Here is a 22627-nt window from a genome sequence, read left to right as displayed (position 1 = left end):
ATTATTTTTGAGTGTATAGCATTTCAATATTCTGTTTTAGGCTTTCAGAAGCTAATAAAAATATTCAACAGAGAATAATTTGAGGTCATGATTTAACTTTAAATTTCCTTACACAAAACTAAAGTTACGGATGGCAGAATTATGAGTAATTATGAGAAAATTATGAGTAATAAATGAAAGTTACTATGACACATCTCAGTGTTAAAATAAGCACTGTAAGGACAAATACAAATTGAAAACAAAAGATTTTAATTCTCTCTGTTGAAAATAAGGTAAGAGGCTCCCTTCCTCCCCTCTTCTTTCAGAATTCTCTTAAGATAAAATGTAATTGTAAAATCTTTCTCCATTTCTTTGAAAAGTATGTAAATCTAAGGTGTTAACTAAAGACCTATTTAAAATGTTAACCTCAGGTAATTCTCCCTTACCTGCTAGTTTCCTGGAAGATTAGCATAACCTCAGGTATCCTGCCATAAAGATACTAGAAAATGAGCAATTCTGTCTTGAAACAATGAATGTAATGGGTTGTATCAACTTAGCTATATAAAGGATAAGATGTCTTTGCAATCTCTTTATCCAAATGTGCCACATTCTGGTTTAATGCTTGTTCAATAATAAAACTTTTCTTTCTCTTCTATATTTGTGGAGAAGCTTTCTGGGTTGAGAGTAGATTTTGTTCTTAATTATAGTTCCCCAACAGCACAAATGTCTTTCTTTCCTCCAGTAGAACGTCAGTCATATACAAATTTACAATTTTTAATACAAATATAAAAAGATCACTTTTTTAAAAATTTCAGCTTTATCTTTCTAGGGAATTTTTTTTTTAAATCAAAATAGTGGCAGAAAGAAGACTAGAATACAGTTTACTATGATAACTTGCAGGAGCCATTCAATTTCTGTAGGCTAGGTTTTAATCTAAGTTAATACAGTTAATTGTTATTGTTAACCCATTCATTTCCACACTTACAGGGTAATACTACAAAACTATTTTTCTTCTTGTGAGACTATATCAGCCTATTGAGCTTTAACATCCTAGCTAGGAAAATAAGAAAGGATAAACTTAACCATTTTCTGAATATAAACCCAAAAAACCAAACCCGTTGCCGCTGAGTCGATTCTGATTCATAGCGACCCTACTGGACAGAGTATAACTGCCCCATAGGGTTTCCAAGGAGTGGCTGGTGGATTTGAACTGCCAAGCTTTTGGTTAGCAGCTGAGCTCTTCTTGACCACTGAACCATAAAAAAAAAAAATGCACTCCTGTCAAATGATGACCAGTAAATCATGTAGCCCATAAATTCCTGTCTTAATCTCTCCTCCTCTGGTTAGGACCACAGAACTGATTCTTGTTTTAGTGACCCTCACCAAGATGCAGAAAGAAGACCTGGTGGTGCAGTGTTAAGCACTGGGCTGCTAACTGAAAGTTGGCAATTCAGACCCACCCCACAGTCTGCAGGAGAAAGACCTGGTGATCTACCTCCAGAAAACCAGCCATTGAAAACCACGTGGGGCTCAGTTCTACTTTGTAACAACAAATGGAGTCACCATGAATTGGAGTAGACTCAAAGGCAATACCATTCTGCCTGTACTTTCTTACTTTCTGGGATGTAGTGCTGTGGCACTGTGATTTAGGGGCATACCTGGCTTTGAAGCCGACTGACAGTAAACCAGGAATTTATCTTCTCTGAGGCTGTCCCCCTTCCTGTTTTTTATTTAAAAGATAAAGATAACCTCATGGGGGTAATTTGGGAGATTAAATAAACTAAGAAATTTAAGGTATCTGGCTCAGTGGTTAAAAGCTACAGCTGCAAGCCAAAAGGTTGGCAGTTCAAATCCACGAGCTGCTCCTTGGAAACTCTATGAGGTAGTTCTACTCTGTCCTGTAGAGTTGCTATGAGTTGGGACTGACCCAACAGCAAGGGGTTTTTGGTTTGGCATCAGTGGTTAAGAGCTCAGGCTGCTAACCAAAAGGTCGGCAGTTCAAATCCACCAGCTGCTCCTTGGAAACGCTATGGGTCGTTATGAGTCGGAATCAATTTGAGGGCAACAGGTTTGATTTTGGGTTTTATCACTGACTAGAAGAAGCCCTGGTGGCACAGTGGTTGAACATTGGCTGCTAACTGAAAGGTCAGCAGTTTGAACCACCAGCCACTCCCACGGAAGAAAGACGTGGTAGTCTGCTTCCATAAAGATTCCAGCCTTGGAAACCCGATGGGGCAGTGGGTTTTTATCACTGACTAATGTTAGTTCCATTCTCTTTCCATTTTTTTTTTCATTTCTGTTTGACAAGATGGTTTAACACACCGTTCCCCTCACCAATATCCTTGAATCACAAAACTTGTGCATAATCTGACACCTATCAGGATTAGTAATTGTCTCTCTTTGTAGGATTATCAAGGCATTTCATGCTTGTGGAGAGCATTTCTTTCAACTAAATAGCTGGAGGTGTTTAGCCTAGGTACTTCAAGTAGGAAATTTGGACTTTATCAATGGTTCTAGTAAATTTGGATAGAAGTAACATGAACGCCAGCGGCCCAGAAGTTTTAACATCTCTGCACAACTTTGGAATTTTGCCACAGTATCTCTGACTTTTCCTTTGGGCATCCTGTATCATGGCGCTTAGTTTAGTAGAAGCCAAAAAACCAAATCAAACCCGTTGCTGTCGAGTCGATTCTGACTCCTAGCGACCCTAGAGGACAGAGTAGAACTGCCCCATAGTTTCCAAGGAGCGCCTGGTGGATTCGGATTGCTGACCTTTTGCTTAGCAGCCGAGCGCTTAACCACTACGCCACCAGCTTGCCCTAGTTTAGTAGAGCCAGTTAAAATATGTATTTGTTAAGTGACGACATGTTAATGGCAGCACATTTCAAGAAACCAGAGAGTTAGCGTGAGTTCTTTACGAAGGATCTTAAGACATCAGAGCGAGTTAGTGGTTAGGAGTGAGAAATCGGTTTAATTCTCCTGGAATCCAGATTTCTCAGGTTCATGGAGTTGGGGTGACCCATTTGCCTTTCAGATGTCCTTGCGAACCTTAAGCCTTGAAGAAACTGGTCCCCTAAAAGTCACCTTTAAGTCAAACAATATTCTTGCTAATTAGTAAGATCGTTTTGCCTTAGGCACTGTGCTCTTTTGAAGAATTCAGTCAGTTTCAGGAAACAAACTCCAGGGTCTGACTGGAAGCTGTGTTTTAGGGTAAATTGTTATCATGTAAACCGTGTTCTGCCTCCCCTCCCCTGTTTCCATGGCAATGCCATATGATGTTGCATAAGAATACTGGAAGTTCTATTCATCTTCAGAACATTTTTGATTCCCTAGTCGAAACGATACCACCCTGATTTGCAAATCATCTATCAAACTTCAGTCAATTTCTATTACTGGCTTAATATGATTTTTGTTTTAACAGTAGTCACGTGGGGTCTTTGACCAGTCAATGACTGTGATGACAGCGTATCTTCTGTGATAGTTATCTGCCAGCAGCATCAGGTAAGAAAGATGTGTGTGGAGAGACTCAGCGAATGAAGACACCAGTCAGGATGTCCTGACCATGGTTTAACTGGAGGGGAAAGTGCCTGTGAACTACAATGCTAGCAGCATGAGTGCAGAGCAGGGGACAAGAAGTCAAGGGTACACGGAGTGAGTGCTGTGGGGAACAGAAGGCTTGGGGCTTGGCAGCTCAGGTGGGGCGTGACGACTAAGATTTCCAGGCTGGCTGCTGAGCTGTCGATGTCATTAAAATAAATAATAAAGAAATCGAGTTTGCAGACTGACAGAGGACGTTAAGATAGAGATACCACTTTGTGGTTATTATAAATCTTTACGGAAGTTAAGACTAAAAAAACAGAATGAAGGGTTATATGCGTAGTGTAATAGCTGATGAGATCGCAAATCCACATTTATCTGAATTAAAGGGAAACTATCATATGATAAACTCATGGACCAATTGCCAGTATGTAATTGGGAAGAGATAAAATGATGCTCTTTCGTTTTTACTTGGCTTCCTCAGGTTAACAGTAAGGTTAATTTAATTATCTGACCCCACAACTACTGAGCACCAAGGATCTACTGAAGGTCAGGGAAAATCAGACTGGGACTTAAGTTGCCGTATATGACAACTGACACGCAGGCATTAAGAACAGACACATAATTTATCAGAACCAAACTGCCGATCCAGTCCCGTTGACTCATTTACAGGAAGGGAAACCAAAGCCCACAGAACTGAGTGCGCAGCTAACACATCACCCTGTTCTCATGGCAGCGCCAGGTGTGGAATTGCAGGCTGGAACTCACTCTTTACCTGCTCTTTCTACCATGTTCTACCAACTGAGAGCCATCTGCTCTGTATTCTGTGACTTTGCCTCCTCTCCTAACACATCTTCACTCAAGGATCAGGACCCTCAACACACTGGATCCACAGCATTTATCTGAATAAAGACTGATAACCACAAAATGCGTGGCATATGTGCTGTTTGCAATAAACAGAACAGTTTTTAGCAATTAGCAACACCATTAAATATTATATAATCATCCTTAGCAATACCTCACACTTTGTAATCTTGTTGTTGGGTAAAGATCAGCTGAGCTTCAAAGGGATTTATTATCATAAAGGAAGGCATACATCTGATAATTATCGCTGAACATTATCAAGACAAGGTAATTGACCAATTTGTATTATAAAGGTAATATAACTAAGGCTATTTCACTCAAAAATATCCAAAAGGATAATGGATATTTAGGAGTCCGTGGCTGGCTCAAATGGTTAAACTCTGGACTACTCACCAAAAGGGTGATGGTTCAAACCCACTCAGAAGCACCTTGGAAGGAAGGCCTGGCCATCTGCTTCTGAAAGGTCACAGCCTTGAAAACCCTATGGAGTGAAGTTCTGCTCTGCACACACGGGGTCGTCATGGGTAGTAACTATCAACAACAACAATGGATACTGAATATTCTTTCAAGCCACTCTCATGTTAAATTTTGATTGACAAAGTAGGTGCTCCAATGACTAGGTGCTCCCTATCCTTACTAAAAAACAATAAATTAGTTAGAATCATAGCCTGGGGATGTAGGTCAGCAATAATTGCTCAGTGAATGAGTTTATGTTTACAATGTTACTGAGAAATTTCTGGAGTCACATTCCCGAGCCTGATTTTTTTTTTTTTTTAATTAGATTGATTGTCAGTGTCTTTAAGACAGAAAAAATGGACCATTAACCCATCAAGGATCTTTATTTCCTAGCTGCGTGTCTAGGAAATATTTTAGAGGAAGAAGTGTACTTTAAGTTGGCATTTTTCTTTGTAGATTACAGGCAGTCCTCAGGTTACAAATGAGATCTGTTCCTGTGTCTTTAAGTCGAATTTGTAGGTAAATCTGAACAGGTGCATATGGTTCTTATTTAGCCTTACTTTAGTGCAAGAAAGGAGCCCTGGTAGTGCAGTGGTTAGAGCAGTCAGCTGCTAACCGAAAGACCAGTGGTTTGAATCCACCAGCTGTTCCGAGGGAGAAAGATGTGGCAGTCTGCTTCCATAAAGATTTACAGTCTTGGAAACCCTATGGGGTAGTTCTACTCTGTCCTATAGGGTTGTTATGAGTCGGAATCCACTCGAGAGCAGTGGGTTAGTGCAAGAAAAGGCTCAAAGCCTTGTCAACGCTTTAAAAGCTGCACAGGGAGCAAGTGAAGGTGATTGTGATGAATTTGTTGTGAGCAGGGGTTGGTCCAATTGTGTTGAAGTGAGGGCCTATTTACATAACATTAAAGGGCAAGTAGGGGCTGTCCCTAAGTCAGAGTTCCTAACCAGGACTGGCTGTGGGTCAGAAAGCCAGCACTGTGTGAGGGATGTTCCTGGCAGGGTGGCTTTGCCTTGGGTGCTGAGGGCACACCTGTGTGTCACATCCGCATGACTCAGTTTGCAGGTGCCTACTGATTGGTTAAGACAACGGCAGTGTTTGGATCACGGACCAACTGCTGAGAACCCCGGGCTGCTGTGCGGTGCTCTGGATCCCGATAGAAGAGTCAGGTTGCTTTAGAGCCAGACGGAGCTCAGGGGAGTCGGCTGTGACACTTCTCACTCCACCTCTGGTTCTGTCTAGGCACACACCACAGAGCTGGTCCCCTGCAATTTTCAGTCCCGTGTTCTCTCATTTCCAGGCAGGTTTTGGCCTATCACTGATTGTAACCCCATGAACTCTGCCTTTGATTCATGGCTTTGCTCAGTAAATCCCTGAAGGAATGATGCTTGCTGTGCTCTTCTTTAATAAAAGTAAAAAAGGGAAGGGGCTGTTCTGGGATCTGACCCTTTAAAAAAATGGCAGCTTGGCTCATTTACAGATGGTTCAGCGAGCATCTACAAATTGTTCTCTATAACACACTTTCGAAGTATATAAAAATAATGATATAAAAGGCCTGAATGTCGCCTTGTCACACCAAGCATTCAGGACCTCACTCTTGAAATACCAAGAATGCAAAGCAATTAATTCCTATACATCCCCACTTGGGAAAGAAGACATAATTAGAAGGCCCTGTCAGCAAATTTGGGAGAAAGATGTGGCAGTCTGCTTCTGTGAAGATTACAGCCTTGGAAACCCCAGAGCTCTGCTCTGTCCTGTGGAGTCGCTATGAGTCAGAATGGACTCCAAAGCAGTGGGTTTGGTTTTCTGGTTTTGGTCAGCAAATTAGGGGTTGAGAGAGATTGATGGACAATCAGTGTCATATTTATAAGATTTGTAGTAAGGCCTACTGGGAGTTGTGAAGTGAAGTTTAAAAGGTCTGCACGATTAAATTCTTCCTTCAGTGATCACAGTTGGTGCTGATGCATTCAGTTTCCAGTTCTCTTGCAGTGATTTAACTGGGCATATTTCTGTGGTAACTGCAGTGGGAAGAGGCTGCATAGGTCCGGCTCACGATTATTACTCCCCCGTTGCTAACCCCCGCATTGTCTCTTGATCTTTATTTTTCTTTCCGTTCCACGCTTTACAAAAAGTTTAAGATTAACCACTGTCCCTCCAGGGTGGAAAACAAGTGATAATAATCTAGGAATGAAAGATGGACAGGAAACCAGGATGGCGCCAGATAACCCTCAAGAATACCAGTAAAAGGTCAAGTCTTCTGGGACGTGACGACCATGACCACCTCAGGGAGGAGCTGACATTCTACAAATTTCTAAGACTCATAATCCTGTCCCTGTAAAGCCTTCAGCCAGTCTTCAGTTTGAAGAGACAGGTTTTTTGGAGGACTCTGTTCCGCTCTGTCTTCTATATATCAATATATATAATAAAACTCTTGCTGCTCACCTCACCCATATCAGAATTCCCTTTTGTGGCAGGTGGCTCCAATCTGCCCTATTGTGGTAACACAGGCAAATGTTAACATACTCAACTGCTAACCAAAAGGTTGGTGGTTCGAGTCCACCCAGAGATGCTTCAGAAGAAAGTTCTGTTGATCTGCTTCTGAAAAATTAGCCATTGAAAACCCTATGGAACACAGTTCTACTCTGACGCAGGCGGCCACCAAGAGGCAATGTCACCTCGACGGCAGCTGGTTTTCTTTTTTTTTGGTCAGGCTAGAGGATTCCCTCTGTAGTCCCAGCGCAGAGCGACGCTAAATGGCCTGACGGAAGTAGTGCCTCACGCTCACCTCACTACATGCTAAAGGGAAAACTAGAAAGTGGAAAACAGAAAGTTAAAGAAGTTGAAATCATCTTCTTTTGTTTTTTTAAATGATTTTAGCAGACTTAGCATTTTGCAGTTCAGTATACTGACCTATACAGGAGACCTGGTGGCACAATGGTTAAAGCTCTCGGCTGCTAACTGAAAGGTCGGCGGTTCGAACCCTCTAGTCACTCCCAGAGAGAAAAGACCTGGTGATCTGCTCCCATAAGGTTTACAGCCTAGGAAGCCCTATGCAGCAGCTCTACTCTGTCCTGTAGGGTCGGTATAAGTCGGCATTGACTCGAGGGCACGAAGCAACAACACGCTGACCTGTAGCTTTGGCACTCCATTTAGAAACTTGGCCAATGGCATTAAAATGCTTTATACTAGATACACGCGTGTGGAAAGTATTGTATTCATATCTTTTTACTTTAATTAAATGGATCTGGACCTTCTAAGCAACCGTCACAAAGGTTAGTTTTGTTTTAGATTAAAAGCTGAGATGCTCTCTTTAATAGTGATTTCTAATTAAATTTAAAAGCTGGAAATGTTTACTAAAATGGAGATTCCTTGATGATTCTACAGTTTGAGGACAATGCTTTAATGTGAGAAGAGTATTTGCTATTCAAGCGGGGTTAGGCAAAAAAAAAAAAAAAAAAAAAATCAACAAGAAGTAATATCAAAACCACAAGCCAGAGCACATTTCTTAATTGCTTACTGTACCCTCAGTAGGTCGCCCCTTTGATGGATTTTCATGATTGCCCAGAGATAAGCCATTTCTCGGTGATGGGTCTGCTTTCTATGAGGAAGGTTTTGCTCAATAAAGCATTTCTGCTTCCCTTCTACTTTTCCCTATAAAGCATCCAAAGTGAAATATTAATTTACCTGGGAGTTCTAATCACCCATAAAAGGAAGTTCAAAGTAAAAAAAGGTTAAAGAGTTTTCAGGGCTGGTTTTATCAGTATTACCCGGAAACGATCAATGGCAAGATCAGATCAACAGTCATGGGCTCCTAGAGGCTGGCTGGGGCCCTGAAGAGCATGGGCTGCAGGCTCTGCCCGGGCAGGTGTGCACAGAATGACCCAGCAGGCAGCTGCTGGTGACATGCTGAAGTGGGAAGACCAGAGAAAACGCCTCAAAGAATGTACTAAACTCCACTTACGGTTCAGCTTCACTTTTCTGCTTCAAAAGCATGGCACAGATGGCAGCATGTTGGGGATGAGAGCAGAAGGTCAGCCAGCCTGTTAAATACGCGCTTCGGGACAGAGGCGTAAGAGGCAGCTGAACCCAATCATGTTATTGCTGTTAGTTGCCGTCCGGTCAATTCCAGCTCATGGTGACCCCACGTGTGCAGAGTAGAACTGCTCCATAGGGTTTTCAAGGCTGTGACCTTTTGCAAGCAGATCACCAGGCCTGTCTTCCAAGTGCATCTGGGTGGGTTTGAACCACCAACATTTTGGCTAGTAGTCCAACGCTTAACCGCTTGTGCCACCCAGAGACTCCGAACCCAATGACAGGATCTACAAAAACTTTCGACAAAATTTGGAAGATGAATGCACAACATGGAAGGTGCTGCTGCCTGTTCACAGACTTTTCTGGAAAACAAGGGAGGGTAATGGGAAGTACAATGGTTTGGGAAACAAAAGACCCAGGTTCTCGTCCCAGTTCTGTCACTAAAGGACCCCGAGACATTGGACAAGGTAAGCAAGTTCTCTTTTAAAGGAAATGATTGAGCTAAATGACTTGTAAGGTCTCTGAAGTGTGATGCTATATTCTAAGCCATGCCTTGGCTACGCGGTGACAATCATTGATACTTCAATGTCATTCTTTAATTAATGGATATGAGTGTATCTTTCGTCTTTATATGTCTACACAATGAACTAAGAAGTTAATCAAAACTGAAATTAACTTACAGCCAAATGAATTACTTCTTGACATTATTTTCTTAACTCCTCTATTAATATTACCATCATCTTAATTTACCCTTCATTTATCTTATACTTTTTAGAAATAAAACTTCTTTATAAATATTATATAGAATTTATTCCCATATAAATTAAAATGTCTGAAACTCAACCAAGAATATGCAGATCAAGATAGTCCTCTCACACTGGGGATGCAGCACAGGTAAAGAGGACATTGGCAGAGCACCGACTGATGGGACCAGTGCTCACCCCGGTCCCGGCTCGGGAGAGAAGAGGTGGGACTGAGAGTGGGAAGAGGATGGAAAAGGTAGACACAACTCGGAATAGTTATTTAGTTTGATGTGAATTCCTAAAGCATAAAATACCCATTATCAAAGGTTAGTAAAATTTACATTAACAGAGGAGAAAAGAATGATTTGAAGTCACAGTACATTTTGAATTATCTTGCTTGAAACAAAAAGGTCACATTCAGAGATAGAGACATAATCAGAATTTTTGTTGGTTGGTTTGAGACCAGTACTACATAGAAAGGAGCCCTGGTGGCGCAGTGGTTAAGAGCTCAGCTGCTAACCAGAAGGTCGACAGTTCACATCCGCCAGCTGCTCCTTGGAAACCCCATGGGGCAGTTCTGCTCTGTCCTATAGGGTCCTTATGAGTTGGAGTTGACTCGATGGCAGTGAGTTTGTTTGTTTTTTTAGATATATAGAAAAGGAGCCCCCCGGCGGTGCAAAGTTAAAGGGATCGGCTGCTATCAGAAAGGCTGGTGGTTCAAATCCACCCAGAGGTGCCTCTGAAGAAAGGCTGGTGATCTACTTCCAAAAATTCTGCTGTTGAAAACTCTAGGGAGCACAGGATGGCAACTGGTTTCTAATGTAAAGGAAAGAAAGCTCTTTAGCTAATGCCATTTACTCTCCCTTCTGAAAGGTGTGAACCTCTGCATGGATACGTAAAGCCTAACTGGCTGTTAAGCTTGTCTTTGCCTCTGAGAAACAACAGGGATATATTCCTACCAGTGCCAGTAAGGTGGATTCGGAAAGGTGGGAAGCCACTTTCCTAGGGCAGGTCTCCATTGATTGTGTTGGGAGCAGAGCTGGATCTCTGAAAACCGTAGAGCAGGGACATTACTGTGCAAAGCAGAGTAAGCAGTTACAACTTGAGATGATTTTAGTGGTCTCTTAAAACACAAGAGTCCATCTTCTAGTCCCTGAAATTTAAATATTAAAGAAATTTTTTGGTGTGTGTGTTTTTACCCAGAATCTCTTTTTAAAATCAAAATACTCCTATGAGAGGTAGGATTTTAAGATAGTATTCACCATTAATATCTTTTCAAGGACTGATTAAATAAATTTCTTATGAATTTTAGAATAAGATGGGACAAAGGACAAGTATATGTTGATCTGGAAGGAAGAAAGCAGGAGTTTGACTTCTCTGAAATCTCTTCCTGTTTATCTCAAGAAAAAACAAATTGCTTCTTCCACTCTTCTTCTATGGCATCTTATATATGATGATATAATGCTAAATATATTACTAGCATGGATTATAGCAATATGTTCTCACATCTTTGTCTCCCACATTAGAAATGATGTCTTCAAGGATGGAAACCACACCTTTGTACCTCCTCCCACTCACCAGTTCCTTGCCCAGTGACTAGCACGTGGGACACATGCAATAATTGATTATTAAACCTAAATAACTGAATTTATTCTACATCTATATTTTATTTATAATTTGAACTTTAAACTTCTTAATAAACAAATAAAATAACTGGACTAAAATAGTGTCGCTTTTCCTAAACTCAGTGATAATATGAGGATTACAGGATAAATCTTGATCATAATCTGACTTTGGTTTCTAAGATTAGATATGTTCCCAATTTTTAGGGTCCCAATTTCACGGAGTAACAGTATAGAGAAAGAATATAAGGGTCTCTTTCTCCCCTAACTACCTTTCTGCCTATAATACCTGCTTGCCAGTCAACTTCTCTTTAGAATTAGAATTGTTACTGAGATGACAGAAAACTCACTGCCACTTCCTGCTGGAGAAAGCACCATTCCATGCTGATAACAATTTGTGATGGATGATGATGTTAACAAATGCGAAGGATCATTTGGGGGCATAACTGGTAATCATAACTATATTACATAAAACTGAAAAAAATTAAAGATTTTGATTAAATATCTAATAATACTTGGTGATTCTAAACTAAAAGCATGCTAGAATACTTCTAAAGCATTTTCTCTGGGAAGGTCAAAATCATTAATGAATGTTAGCTTGTTAATTCCCAAATCATCACTATGAGAACTTTGAAAATTCGGAAACAGAGTGAGAAAGAAATGGGGAATAACTTGCCCCTGCCAGTGGTTTGTTTAAAACAGAGATCTGAGTCTGTATATATTTTGTTGTAATTGCTAGAACTCTTGCTTTCCAACATGAAAGACATTTATTTATCAGTATACCAGGAACATGGCTCCGAGCAGTTCTAATTTTTTTTTTCTTTTAAACACAACTTCTTGGAATAGAATATGACTAGGAGTAGAAGCAAAATGTTGAGCAATTAAACATATTCTGAAATCACTGCTTACGGTTGGTACAGAATATTCAGGGTATGGTATTCATTCAACCATTTAATTGAGAAATTTTTACAAAGGTATGTGCTCCATGCAGAGACCCATGCTAGGCACTAGGGAAATCAGGTGACTAAAACAGACCCCCTGCCCTCATGGACCACCATCCATCTGTTAGTTTGTCATACTGGTGACTTGGGTGTCGCTATGATGCTGGAAGCTATGCCACCAGTATTTCGGATATCTGCAGGGTCACCTATGGTGGACAGGTTTCAACAAAGTTTCAAGACTAAGACAGACTAAGAAGAAAGGCCTGGGTGATCTACTTCTGAAAATTAGCCAGTGAAAACCCTATGGATCTGTTATGGACTGAACTGTGTCCCCCCAAAATGTGTATCAACTTGGCTAGGCCATGATTCTCAGTACTGTGAGATTATCCACCATCTTGTGATCTGATGTGATTTTCCCATGTGTTGTAAATCTTGCCTCTAGGATGTTAATGAAGTAGGATTAGAGGCAGTTATGTTAATGAGGCAGGACTCAATCTACAAGATTAGGTTCTGTTTTAAATCAATCTCTTTTGAGATATAAAAGAGAAACGAGCAGAGAGACAGAGGGAACTCATACCACCAAGAAAGCAATGCCGGGAGCAGAGCGCATGCTTTGGACCCGGGGTTCCTGCACCGAGAAGCTCCTTAGCCAAGGGAAGTTTGGTGACAAGGACCTTCCCTCAGAGCTGACAGAGAGAGAAGGCCTTCCCCTGGAGCTGGCACCCTGAGATTGGACTTCTAGCCTCCTAGACTGTGAGAGAGTAAACTTCTCTTTGTTAAAGCCATCCGCTTGTATTTCTGTTATAGCAGCTCTAGGTGACTAAGACAGATCACCACAGAATACTGTCGGAGATATGAGCCCCATAGGAAGCCACTCAAAATATACAGTGGCTGCAACAATGGACCCTGAAGATGGCACGGGACCAGGCAACGCTTTGTTCTGTTGGACTTGGGGTCGTCATGAGTTGAAGCCCACTTGATGGCGACAACAAAGCCCTTATGGAGTCTACAGTCCAGAGAGAAACAGACAATGAGTAAGTAAGACCACAAATAACCTGGTGTGACAATACTGAAAAATACTAGAAATCAAGGTGCTAACAGAGAATGTGCTAATTCCCTGAGCCTTATCAGTGGCACTCGGGGAGGCCTGTTGGAGTCCAATTAAAATAACAATAACTGCCCTCAGTTTAAGGTCTCTAGGTGATGCAAATGGTTTGCAGTCGGCTGCTACCCTAAAGGATGGTGGTTCAAACCTACTCAGTGGCTCCACAGAAGAAAGACCTGGCAAATTGCTTCTATAAAGATGACAGCCAAGAAAACTTTACGGGGCAGTTCTACTCTGCAGCACATGGGCTTGCCATGAGTTGGAATTGACTTGATGGCAACGGGTTTGGTCTGGGTACCCTCCATTGAAGAAACGTGTTTGGGAAAAAGTTGTAGTTCTCAGACGTGTCTTAGGCATGGTGGATGTGCAATGAATGTTCGCAAAATACAGTCGATAAGAACAATAAAGAATATAAATATATTCAAATCCACGCTGAAAAAAAGCATAATACTAACATGGTGTGGTCTTACCCCTATTGTTCCAAAGCTTTCTGGCTTTCTTCTCATCTTCTTCTTGCACAGGTGTGTCCATATCCATTTGACCAGGTACCAGAGAGACTTGGGGCTCGGGATGACATTGAAGGGAGTAGGCAGAGTACCTCCTTCTTCAAAATAACTCATCCAAAGCTTGGTTCGAGCAAACTTCCATTCTATATCTGCATGGTCCTGAACAGGAGAGCAAGACAAAGCTGACCCAGTTCTCAATTCGTAAGGTCAGATAAACCTCACAGAGAGCTGCTAACCTGACTTTGAGTGGCTGCTGGAACATGAATGGCTTAGAAAAACACTGCTGACTCCCGGAGATAGTTACCGACATATTTCAGAGGATGGCTTACCCAGGTAAGGAGGCACAGCTCTCATGTCACTTCCCATCTTTCCCTCTTCAGTGGGACAGATATCTAAAGTCATTCTGTGTTAAAGAAACTGCAGGGATCAGTTCTGACTGAAGATGAATCTGTATTTCCTGCAGTGTAGGCTTATGTTACTCTGTTTCATTAGATTCTGGCCAGAAACAAGGCTTTGCATCTTACCTAATCCCTTGAACCCCGGTCTAGGTGAATGCCACCTTCACAGATGCTCATGGCCTAGCCTTCAGATGCCATCAGGAAAAGTCTTATTGAATATGTTTCCCTGTGGATACTTCTTGTCCACCTTCAGGCATCAGACATAAACTCAGAAAGAAGTTCCTCTAATAAATGTAGAAAAGGGCCTCTCTGACACAGCACTGGACCGTGATATAACCTTGGCCAAAGGACATCAGATAGGAGCGCAGCCAGTGGTTGGTTTCCCACAGCCTAGGGCCATCCCCCTGACCATTTAGTACTCACACCTTTTTATTAGCCTCCTGAGAACACTTTGGAACTTTTTTTTTTTTTGACTGTTGTAAGTATATAGATAATAGAACATTTGCCATTTCTACAGTCCTCATTTGTACAGTTCAATGACATTAATTACGTTCATCACGTTGTTCAAGTATAACCATTAACTTTGCAACATTTGTGGCAATTTGATATAGGGCAGCCAGTCTCCTCTTAAATTAGCCATAAATCTGATTTAAGCAGAAAAATCTGGGAAGTAGGAGGTTGTAGAAAGTAGGTATACACGGAATTCAAAATAGTTGATTGTAATCCATTAACATTATAAAAGAAAATCCAGATTTTAGAGTAAGAGAATAATCTTAGACTGTGCTTCATTCTAATATTCCTAAATTATGTGTGCTGGTGAATGCATGTTATGTATACATTCCTACTCTGCACAAGATGGGTTTTAGTCTAGATATTAGGAAGACTGGGTTTTGAACAAGAATCACCGTATCTAGAAAATGCATGGCCTTCATTGTTGTTTAGCAAACGTTTGATTGCATGGATGGATGGATGGATGGATGGATGGATGGATAGATGGAAACCAGAGTTTCCCTCCCTCTCCTCTTTTCTCCCTCTACTTTGCTATCTCTCCCTCATTCCCTTTCTCTTTCTAAACAACCTTATAGATTCTGGCTGATTGTGCTGCATTAATAAAGAAAGGTAGATATTATTTACTAGAGTAATGGAGAATGTAATTCAATTATAAAAAATCATAAAAAGTCAATCACTTAGACAAAGTATCCGCCTGTGAGTAGCACTGCTCCTTCTAATTCTTCGATTCTCATGGGATCACAAATTGAGGGCTATTCTGATCTCCTTATGTTCTGCTAGTTTTATCACAAAACAGACTCTTCCTTGCTTCACAGTTTGGGATTCTGAGAGGATCTATAACAGTCTATAGCAGTTAGAAAATGCTGGAGATGAAAAGTTCTAAGCCAATGATGGCAAAACCCAACTTCCCTTACCCAAATACCACCTTCTAACTTCTAGTTGCATTGGAAACTTAGCTTTAGTATCCCCTCTTAGGAAGTCTGCCTGCCTTCCATCAACCCTTGGCTACCTCCCTATCCCCAAACTCTCCTCAGTACTTTGTTAAATTTCTTTTGTTTTATTTCTTATCTCAATACAAAAATTATCCATTGATTTTCTTTTGTCCCTGGTACATTCTTTTTTCCTTGAGAGCAGGGACTTTGTGTATTAGTCTCTGCATCCCTAAGCTCAAGTCTATGCCCAGCACATAGGAGGTGCACGATAAATACTTGATGCACAAATGAATGAGCGGGCAGCAGGCTGTAGATACGGCCTGCATGGTTGCTTCTTCCTTTCAACTGTTAAATGTTCTCCTTTTCCCATGCTTTACCCCACATCTCTGAGTGAGGGGTAACCAACCAAACAATCAGTTGCTGTCGAGTCAGTTCCAACTCATGGAGACCTCATGTGTACAGAGTAGAACTACACTCCACAGGGTTTCCAAGCCATAGCCCTTCTGAAGCTGTTAGCAAGGGCTTTCCTCTGAGGTGCCTTTTGGTTAGTAGCCAAGCACTTAACTGCTTGCGCCACCCAGGGCTCCTTTAGTTAAGGTTGCAGGACAAAAAGACAAGGCTTTCAGGACAAGTTCCACTATTCTGGGACAGGTGGGAGTGAACACTTTTCGGCATGCTCATGCCCAAGGAGGCATGATGTCCAGGGCACCGGGAGGTACTCCTGCCGCTGGTTCTCAGTGCCTGCTCCCCTCCCAAGCAGCTGCAGAGTTTGGTCTAAATAAAGATAGAGATTTGAGATGGTGCTCATCTCTGGAATGAAGTCACCTATAAAAACACACCCCAAAAAGAAGCAAAAAGAAAATGTCATAATAGTCTTGTATAATGTTCTCTTCTTGAAGAAATGGGGACATTTAAAGTTTTAGAGGATCCAAATTGTTGGCAGCTTCTCTATATGTAGCTTGATAATTAGAGGCTTTCAAATTTTTTTTTTTTTTTTTGGACTGTCTGTAAAAGAGAATCCATATTTTAGAAATGTGTTGCCTAGAAGGATACAGAACTTCCGAAGCAAATATATAGACTATCTGCAAAAATTTCAGATATGTGAGATGTTTAAATGAAGTTCTACCTATGCGTAAATTCAGATATTCCCACCAGTTATAAAGCCTAGGTATAGCCAGAGGATTCATTATACATTGGAAATAATTTAGTCTGTGAATCAGTAAATGAAAACAATCTATTCTCATGTTTTATATCTGTGACAGGTGCCATATAAGAAATACATGCCTCCATAAAGACAGTTTCAATAAAATCCAGAGTGTTGCTTCCCAAAATATCGATAATAACACTCCAGAGGTTTAATGATAAATTTAAGGATGCAGTATAATTTTAGTTATTTATGGAAAAAACGGGCAACTTGTAATTAGGCTTATAAAATGCTACTTGTCTAATGTATAACTATGAAATACTTAAGAAATATATGCCATTCCAGTATGGGTCTTGCTTTGTTGCTACTGGCCACTAGTGGCTCGTTCGCTAGTGTGCAAGTTCAAAGGGATAAAAGGCTGTGTTGTTCATAACCATATTCTTCATTCCTGGAACACTGGCTGGCAATAGAGTTTGTACTCAATAAATATTCGTTGTATGAATGAATAGATAAAGCTATGTTGTTTGACTTACAGAGTTTCATATAAACACACATATTCAGGGTTATTACAATATGCAGGGGTACTTCTACATTGCTTTTCCTAAGCTTTAAGAAATTGAAAAATCTGTGGCTTTTTCCTACCCAATTTCCCTTCTGGGCTCTCTTTTGTTTCTTGCCAAGGTGGCAGGCGTTTGCATAAATCAAGATTTTTCAGTTAAATGGACAGAGACAGTACAAAGGCCACAGGGCACAGCACAGAGGTGAGCTGCCTGTTTATAAGTCACACCTTACCGCCTGCCTGGCGCAGCCAATGACCGCCTGGGAAGCAAGATTGAGTCTATTCTATCATCATGTGTAATATGACAATACTAGAGCCACACGTGGCGTACTGCTTAGAAACCTGAAATAAACCGTTTATAATTCCATTCTCTTTTGTCAATCTAGCCAATTATGGATTTTCTTTCCTATGCTAATAGGATGGGAAATAGCTAGGAAAAACACATCCTAGGGGGAATATGGAAATAAAATTAGTGAACTTACAGCAATAAGTTGGTAAGAATTATTCATCATAGCTATTAGCATGTTGAGTAGGACAACCAGAGAGATGACGTTATATGTCCCAAACATGGTGGCACCCACAAACTCGGTGAATTCGTGCTGCGCTTTGACATTGGTCACGTATAGATTGATGAGCCCAAATATTGACCAAAACAGGGACTGCAGCGTCTCAAACAACCTGGAAAAAATACAAAGGTACACGAGGAGCTATATTAATAGAATCATTCTAGAATAATATAAGATATGACCATAGAATTTGGCTACTCTTACGTATATTTGATTAACTTAAAAATACATATCAACAATAAAACAATAGTTTAGGGCAATCATAAAATTAAACTTAATAAAAAGAATTAAAGGAACTAGCACAAATAGTGTGTTTAATTTTTGTTGGGTCCCAAGAGCTCTGAAAGGTACATTTAGTTTCCTAGGGCAGGGGGAGCAAATCCAGTCCACAGCATGGTTTTGTATGGCCCATGAGTTAAGAATAATTCTACATTTTCAAATGACTGGGGAAAAAATTAGAAGATGATTATTATTTTATGAAGTGCGTGAAATTCATATTTCAATGTCCATAAATAAAGTCTTATTGAAACACATCCATACTTAATCATTCATGACTTTTCTATGTCTGTTTTTACAGAGTTGCGTAGTTGCAACAGAGAACCCATGGCCCGCAAAGCCTGAAATAGTAACTGTTTCTTTACAGAAGATGTTTTCTGACCCTGTCCTAGTTAATAAATGATAGATCTAACCTTAGGCTTTGAAAAAAAGTCATTTCTTTTCCCTAATTTTGCTTTTGGTCATAGGAGGATTGAAAGTAATGGCATCATTCTGGATGTCCATATCTTCAATTAAAACTGGACAAAGTGAATCCCATAAGATGGCAAAGTGCCTCAGAATGGCTAGACAATAAAATTTGATATATACATATATTTATATTTTAGGAAAATTTTATTCATTCCAAAAATGCCTGAATCCCTGTGATTTTACTGTAAGTAAAATCTCCTTAACTTACTCCAAGAAATGGGATTATATCAGGAACATCTGAAGTAAGTGGAAGGGACCCAAATGGAGAATTGTTTGTTTTCAACAGACCTTAGCATACTGTAATATAATGTAGTAAAAAGATAGCAGAACTTTTGTACTTCTTGATAAACTCTTAAAATAAGACCACATTTTATTTATTTTGTAAAAACAAAAACCTAAAAAAACCAAACTTGTTTCATACCTGACATAGTAACTAAGGAGGCAGGAGTTCAGTCTTTGAGGAGATAATGTTAGTTTGGAATCATGTTGTAGTTTCAAGTCAATCATGTTTTCTGGCAGCCCCCAGCCCCAGTAACATTGTTCCATGTGTACCCTTTAATGGAGGGGTGGTCCGTATGTAGACCTCTGGAGCTCCTCACTCAAAGTCTCAATGGATAAAACTGATCATGGTCGAGTGACTCAAAGAGAAACAATTCCTATGACGTCAGTGGCCTATGGTATGGCCAGATGTGAAAGAGGAGCCTAAACAATCGGATTTCCTGTCTAGGAGTGTTCACCTTAGTAAGGTCAAGACAATGAGGTAGTTGTCCAAAGGGGCTGAGGAGGATGGGTTATGATGGAGAGTCAGGGTCACTGGAATTAAGGGACGCCATTTGGAATTAAGCCGGCAAATAATGAAACACCGAGGAGAAAGCAAGTGGAGTCGAGGAGCCTGGTTAATGCCAGCGTGCACAATGAAGTGCTGCGCCTCCTGTTTTCCCTGAAGCCAAGACACACTGCACATTCTCCCCGGCTAAGATCAACCCTTGCTCAGAGGATGGAAGAACCTGCAATCCTGAGCATGAGTCTTAAAACAAAACTCTTGGGACTTGAAATAACCCCTTTGTAATCCTTATAAACAAGAAAATCTAACAGAAAGTGACTTAATTGGCATATAGGAATTATTTCCCCAGATTTATAGCTTTTTTAAAGAAGTAAACAATTTCTTATTTTTAAATGTAGCACTAAATTTTAATTACAGGATATAGAATTTAATTATTTATTTTCCTAGAGCTCTTCAAACTATTGCAAGTGATAAGGGTGCTGACTGACAGCCTTCAATCAGATTGCGATTGTCCAGCAGGGCTGTGGTGCTACCCGGATCCTTGAAAGACAAACACAAGTGACAGATTTTAACGAGACCAGGGAAACTTCAACCCAATTCATTGGTCCTAGACAAAGGCCACTAGAAATTATCCTTTGCAAATTTTCTCAGAAAAAAGTAAATTTAGTCATGACCATGAGTTCTTTATCTTTAGTAACTTTAATGACAACTTCTAAAACTAATACTAGTTCAGATGTAATGTGAAATAATCATGGTCTTTCTTCCGAAACACTGTATGTTCTCACTGTCAACACACAAATACAATTCCATTCATACACCCCTGACATCCACAGCAATTCAGAGAACATGGACGTGAAATAGCATAAGTTATATATAGTAAAATAAATAAAACACACATAAATCCCTTAACATCTACTTTTCAAATGTTCAAATAAAAACAGTGATGCAGAATAAATAGATTGTTATGACTGGATAGTACTTATTTTACTTCTGTCCAAATAAGAGCTACTAATTATTAGGAAATAGAAGCAAATCCTTTGGCAAAATATTTATTAAGATATTTGGATTAGAATTCGAAAAACAGGGAAATTCAGAATTACACAGCATTTGGTGATAGACTATGGATTTCCTTCTGATTTTTATTTTATTTTTGAGTTTTCAGTGGAATGAATCAGCAGTGAGATTTGCAGAATAGTACCACTTGACTGAAATATATTTACTTCTTAGATGAATTAAGACCCTGAAATAAAGACCTTGGTGTTTCTAAGTAAATTGTTATTTTATTATATGGACTTTTTAAAATCCATCTAGGTTAACACGTCAGAGCCATTGCTTCCAGAAATGTTTTGCTGATTGTTGTTGCTAGGTGCTTTCCAGTCAATTTTGACTCATAGGGACCCCATGTGACAGAGTAGAACTGCCCCATAGGGTTTTCTAGACTGCAATCTTTACAGGAGCAGATTGCCAGGTCTTTCTCCCACAGAGCTGCTGGGTCGGTTCGAACTGCCAACCTTTTCGTTGGAAGCCAAGCACCTAACCGTGTGCCATCAGGGCCCCTCACATGGTAAGAACATTTAATTAGTGATTCCCAAATCTATCGATACCAACACTGCTCTCAGAGTGAAGGGTCATTAGCTGTATCACTTCTCACACTGACTTGATGTGGTAAGTATTTTCCTAGTTCTGTGGTTACGTAAGGACAGAAAGCTTTCCAGGAAAATGCCACAACTTAATTAAATGCCACGTTGCACAAAGCCGTGGTTGAAGACTAACTGCTAGCAGTTTCTGTGGGTTGAGGCTGCAGCATTGCCTTTCTAAAGATAACACTTTGTCTGTTGCCCTTTGAAGTTATTTCTCAGCTACTACTTTTTAAAATTAGTTTGTGTCCCTGCTTAAATACCTACAACCAGACAAAGTGAACAAGTAAAAAGGCAATGTATTCTATAGTTACTTGAGACTGAGGAAACATAAATTAATACAAGTCACTTCTGAATATTTTATGCATTGTTTAAAAGCAATAACTGGTTAAGAGCTTGGCTGCTAACCAAAAGTTCGGCAGTTCGAATCCACCAGCCGCTCCTTGGAAACCCTATGGGGCAGTTCTTCTCTGTCGTATAGGGTCGCTACGAGTCGGAATTGACTTGACAGCAACGGGTTGAATGCAATATTAAATTAAAACCAAGGAAGAATGACACCCATTGGCCAGTTCCATTCATTAGGAAAACAGCTTCAATAAACATAAGAGGGCTTTGCCGGATGAGACCAAACCTGAGGTCTCAATGCCAAGCCCATGCCCTTCTCTTCACAGAAGAACCCCTTACCCAGGGACTATTACCTTAAAATTAGATACAGAATAACTTCAGGGACTAAACATTTTTCTTCTTTTAGCATCATGCAGTTCTTCCCATGCTAATAAGAAACCATGGAAGGAACAGGAAGAAGTGTCCATTTGCTGGTGGAAAATGCACAGAGAGTCACAGAAGACTACACTTGGAGCTCACACAGAAGCTCTGGTGGCCCAGTGGTTAAAGCGCTCAGCTGCTAACCAGAAGGTCAGCGGTTCGAACCCACCAGCCGCTCTGAGGGAGAGAGATGTATCAGTCTGCTTCTGTAAAGATTTACAGCCTTGGAAACCCTATGGGGCAGTTCTGCTCTGTCCTCTGGGTCGCTGTGAGTCAGAATTGACTCCATGGTTTGACGGTAGTGGGTTTGTTCTGTTGGTTTTTTTTTTTTTTTTTGGAAGCTCACAGTCTGGTAGGCGATCAGGAAAAGCCTCCTTGAGAAAGTACATCTGAGGTTGGTTTTGAGTGAAAGGGTAAAATTTTGTCAAACAAGAGGGCAGAACGGGGCATTCTGGAATGAGGGAAGAGTATGATATGTTTGGGGATCTACAACCCATTAGGAGATTCAGAAGACTGAAGTGTTAATGGGAAACGGAGAAAGATGAGGCTAGAAAAGGAGACAAAGGCCGGAGCATTGAAGGAGCTGATATGTCAAGCTACGGAATTTGGCTTTAGCTGGAAGGAATGAGAAGCTGTTTAGGTGTTTTAAACAGGGGTGTGACAGATTTGGGTTTAGAAAGAACACTGAGGTAGCACAAAGGAAGACATGTCAAGGGAGGCAGAGTCTAAGGGCAGGAGAACTGGATTTAGGCCGGGGCAGTGAACAAGGGAGAATGGCACCAAGATAATGAAGAGCAGGA

The 22627-nt window shown here is 40.6% G+C and overlaps 1 protein-coding gene across 10 annotated transcripts in view; it reads right to left on the bottom strand.

The window, feature by feature from the left end:
- The window catches only part of TRPC4 (transient receptor potential cation channel subfamily C member 4), a 331985-nt gene that overhangs the window by 15255 nt on the left and 294103 nt on the right, over nt 1-22627 (bottom strand). For 7 of the 10 annotated variants that reach the window (XM_004389953.2, XM_004389954.2, XM_004389952.1 and 4 more), the window contains 2 exons: nt 17814-18009; nt 13753-13947 (listed from right to left, as the gene is read on the bottom strand). In XM_004389953.2, coding sequence (XP_004390010.1) covers nt 13753-13947; nt 17814-18009 — 391 coding nt within the window. Of the gene's footprint in view, nt 1-13737; nt 13948-17813; nt 18010-22627 lie in introns of all 10 variants that reach the window. The other 3 variants (XM_023724922.1, XM_012559569.2, XM_004389955.2) reach the window with 2 other exon arrangements.

Source organism: Trichechus manatus, unplaced genomic scaffold, assembly GCF_000243295.1.
Source record: "Trichechus manatus latirostris isolate Lorelei unplaced genomic scaffold, TriManLat1.0 scaffold00270, whole genome shotgun sequence".
Lineage (NCBI taxonomy): Eukaryota > Metazoa > Chordata > Mammalia > Sirenia > Trichechidae > Trichechus > Trichechus manatus.
The sequence above is the reverse complement of the archived record's forward strand: the minus strand, read 5'-3'. Positions and strand labels throughout refer to the sequence as shown.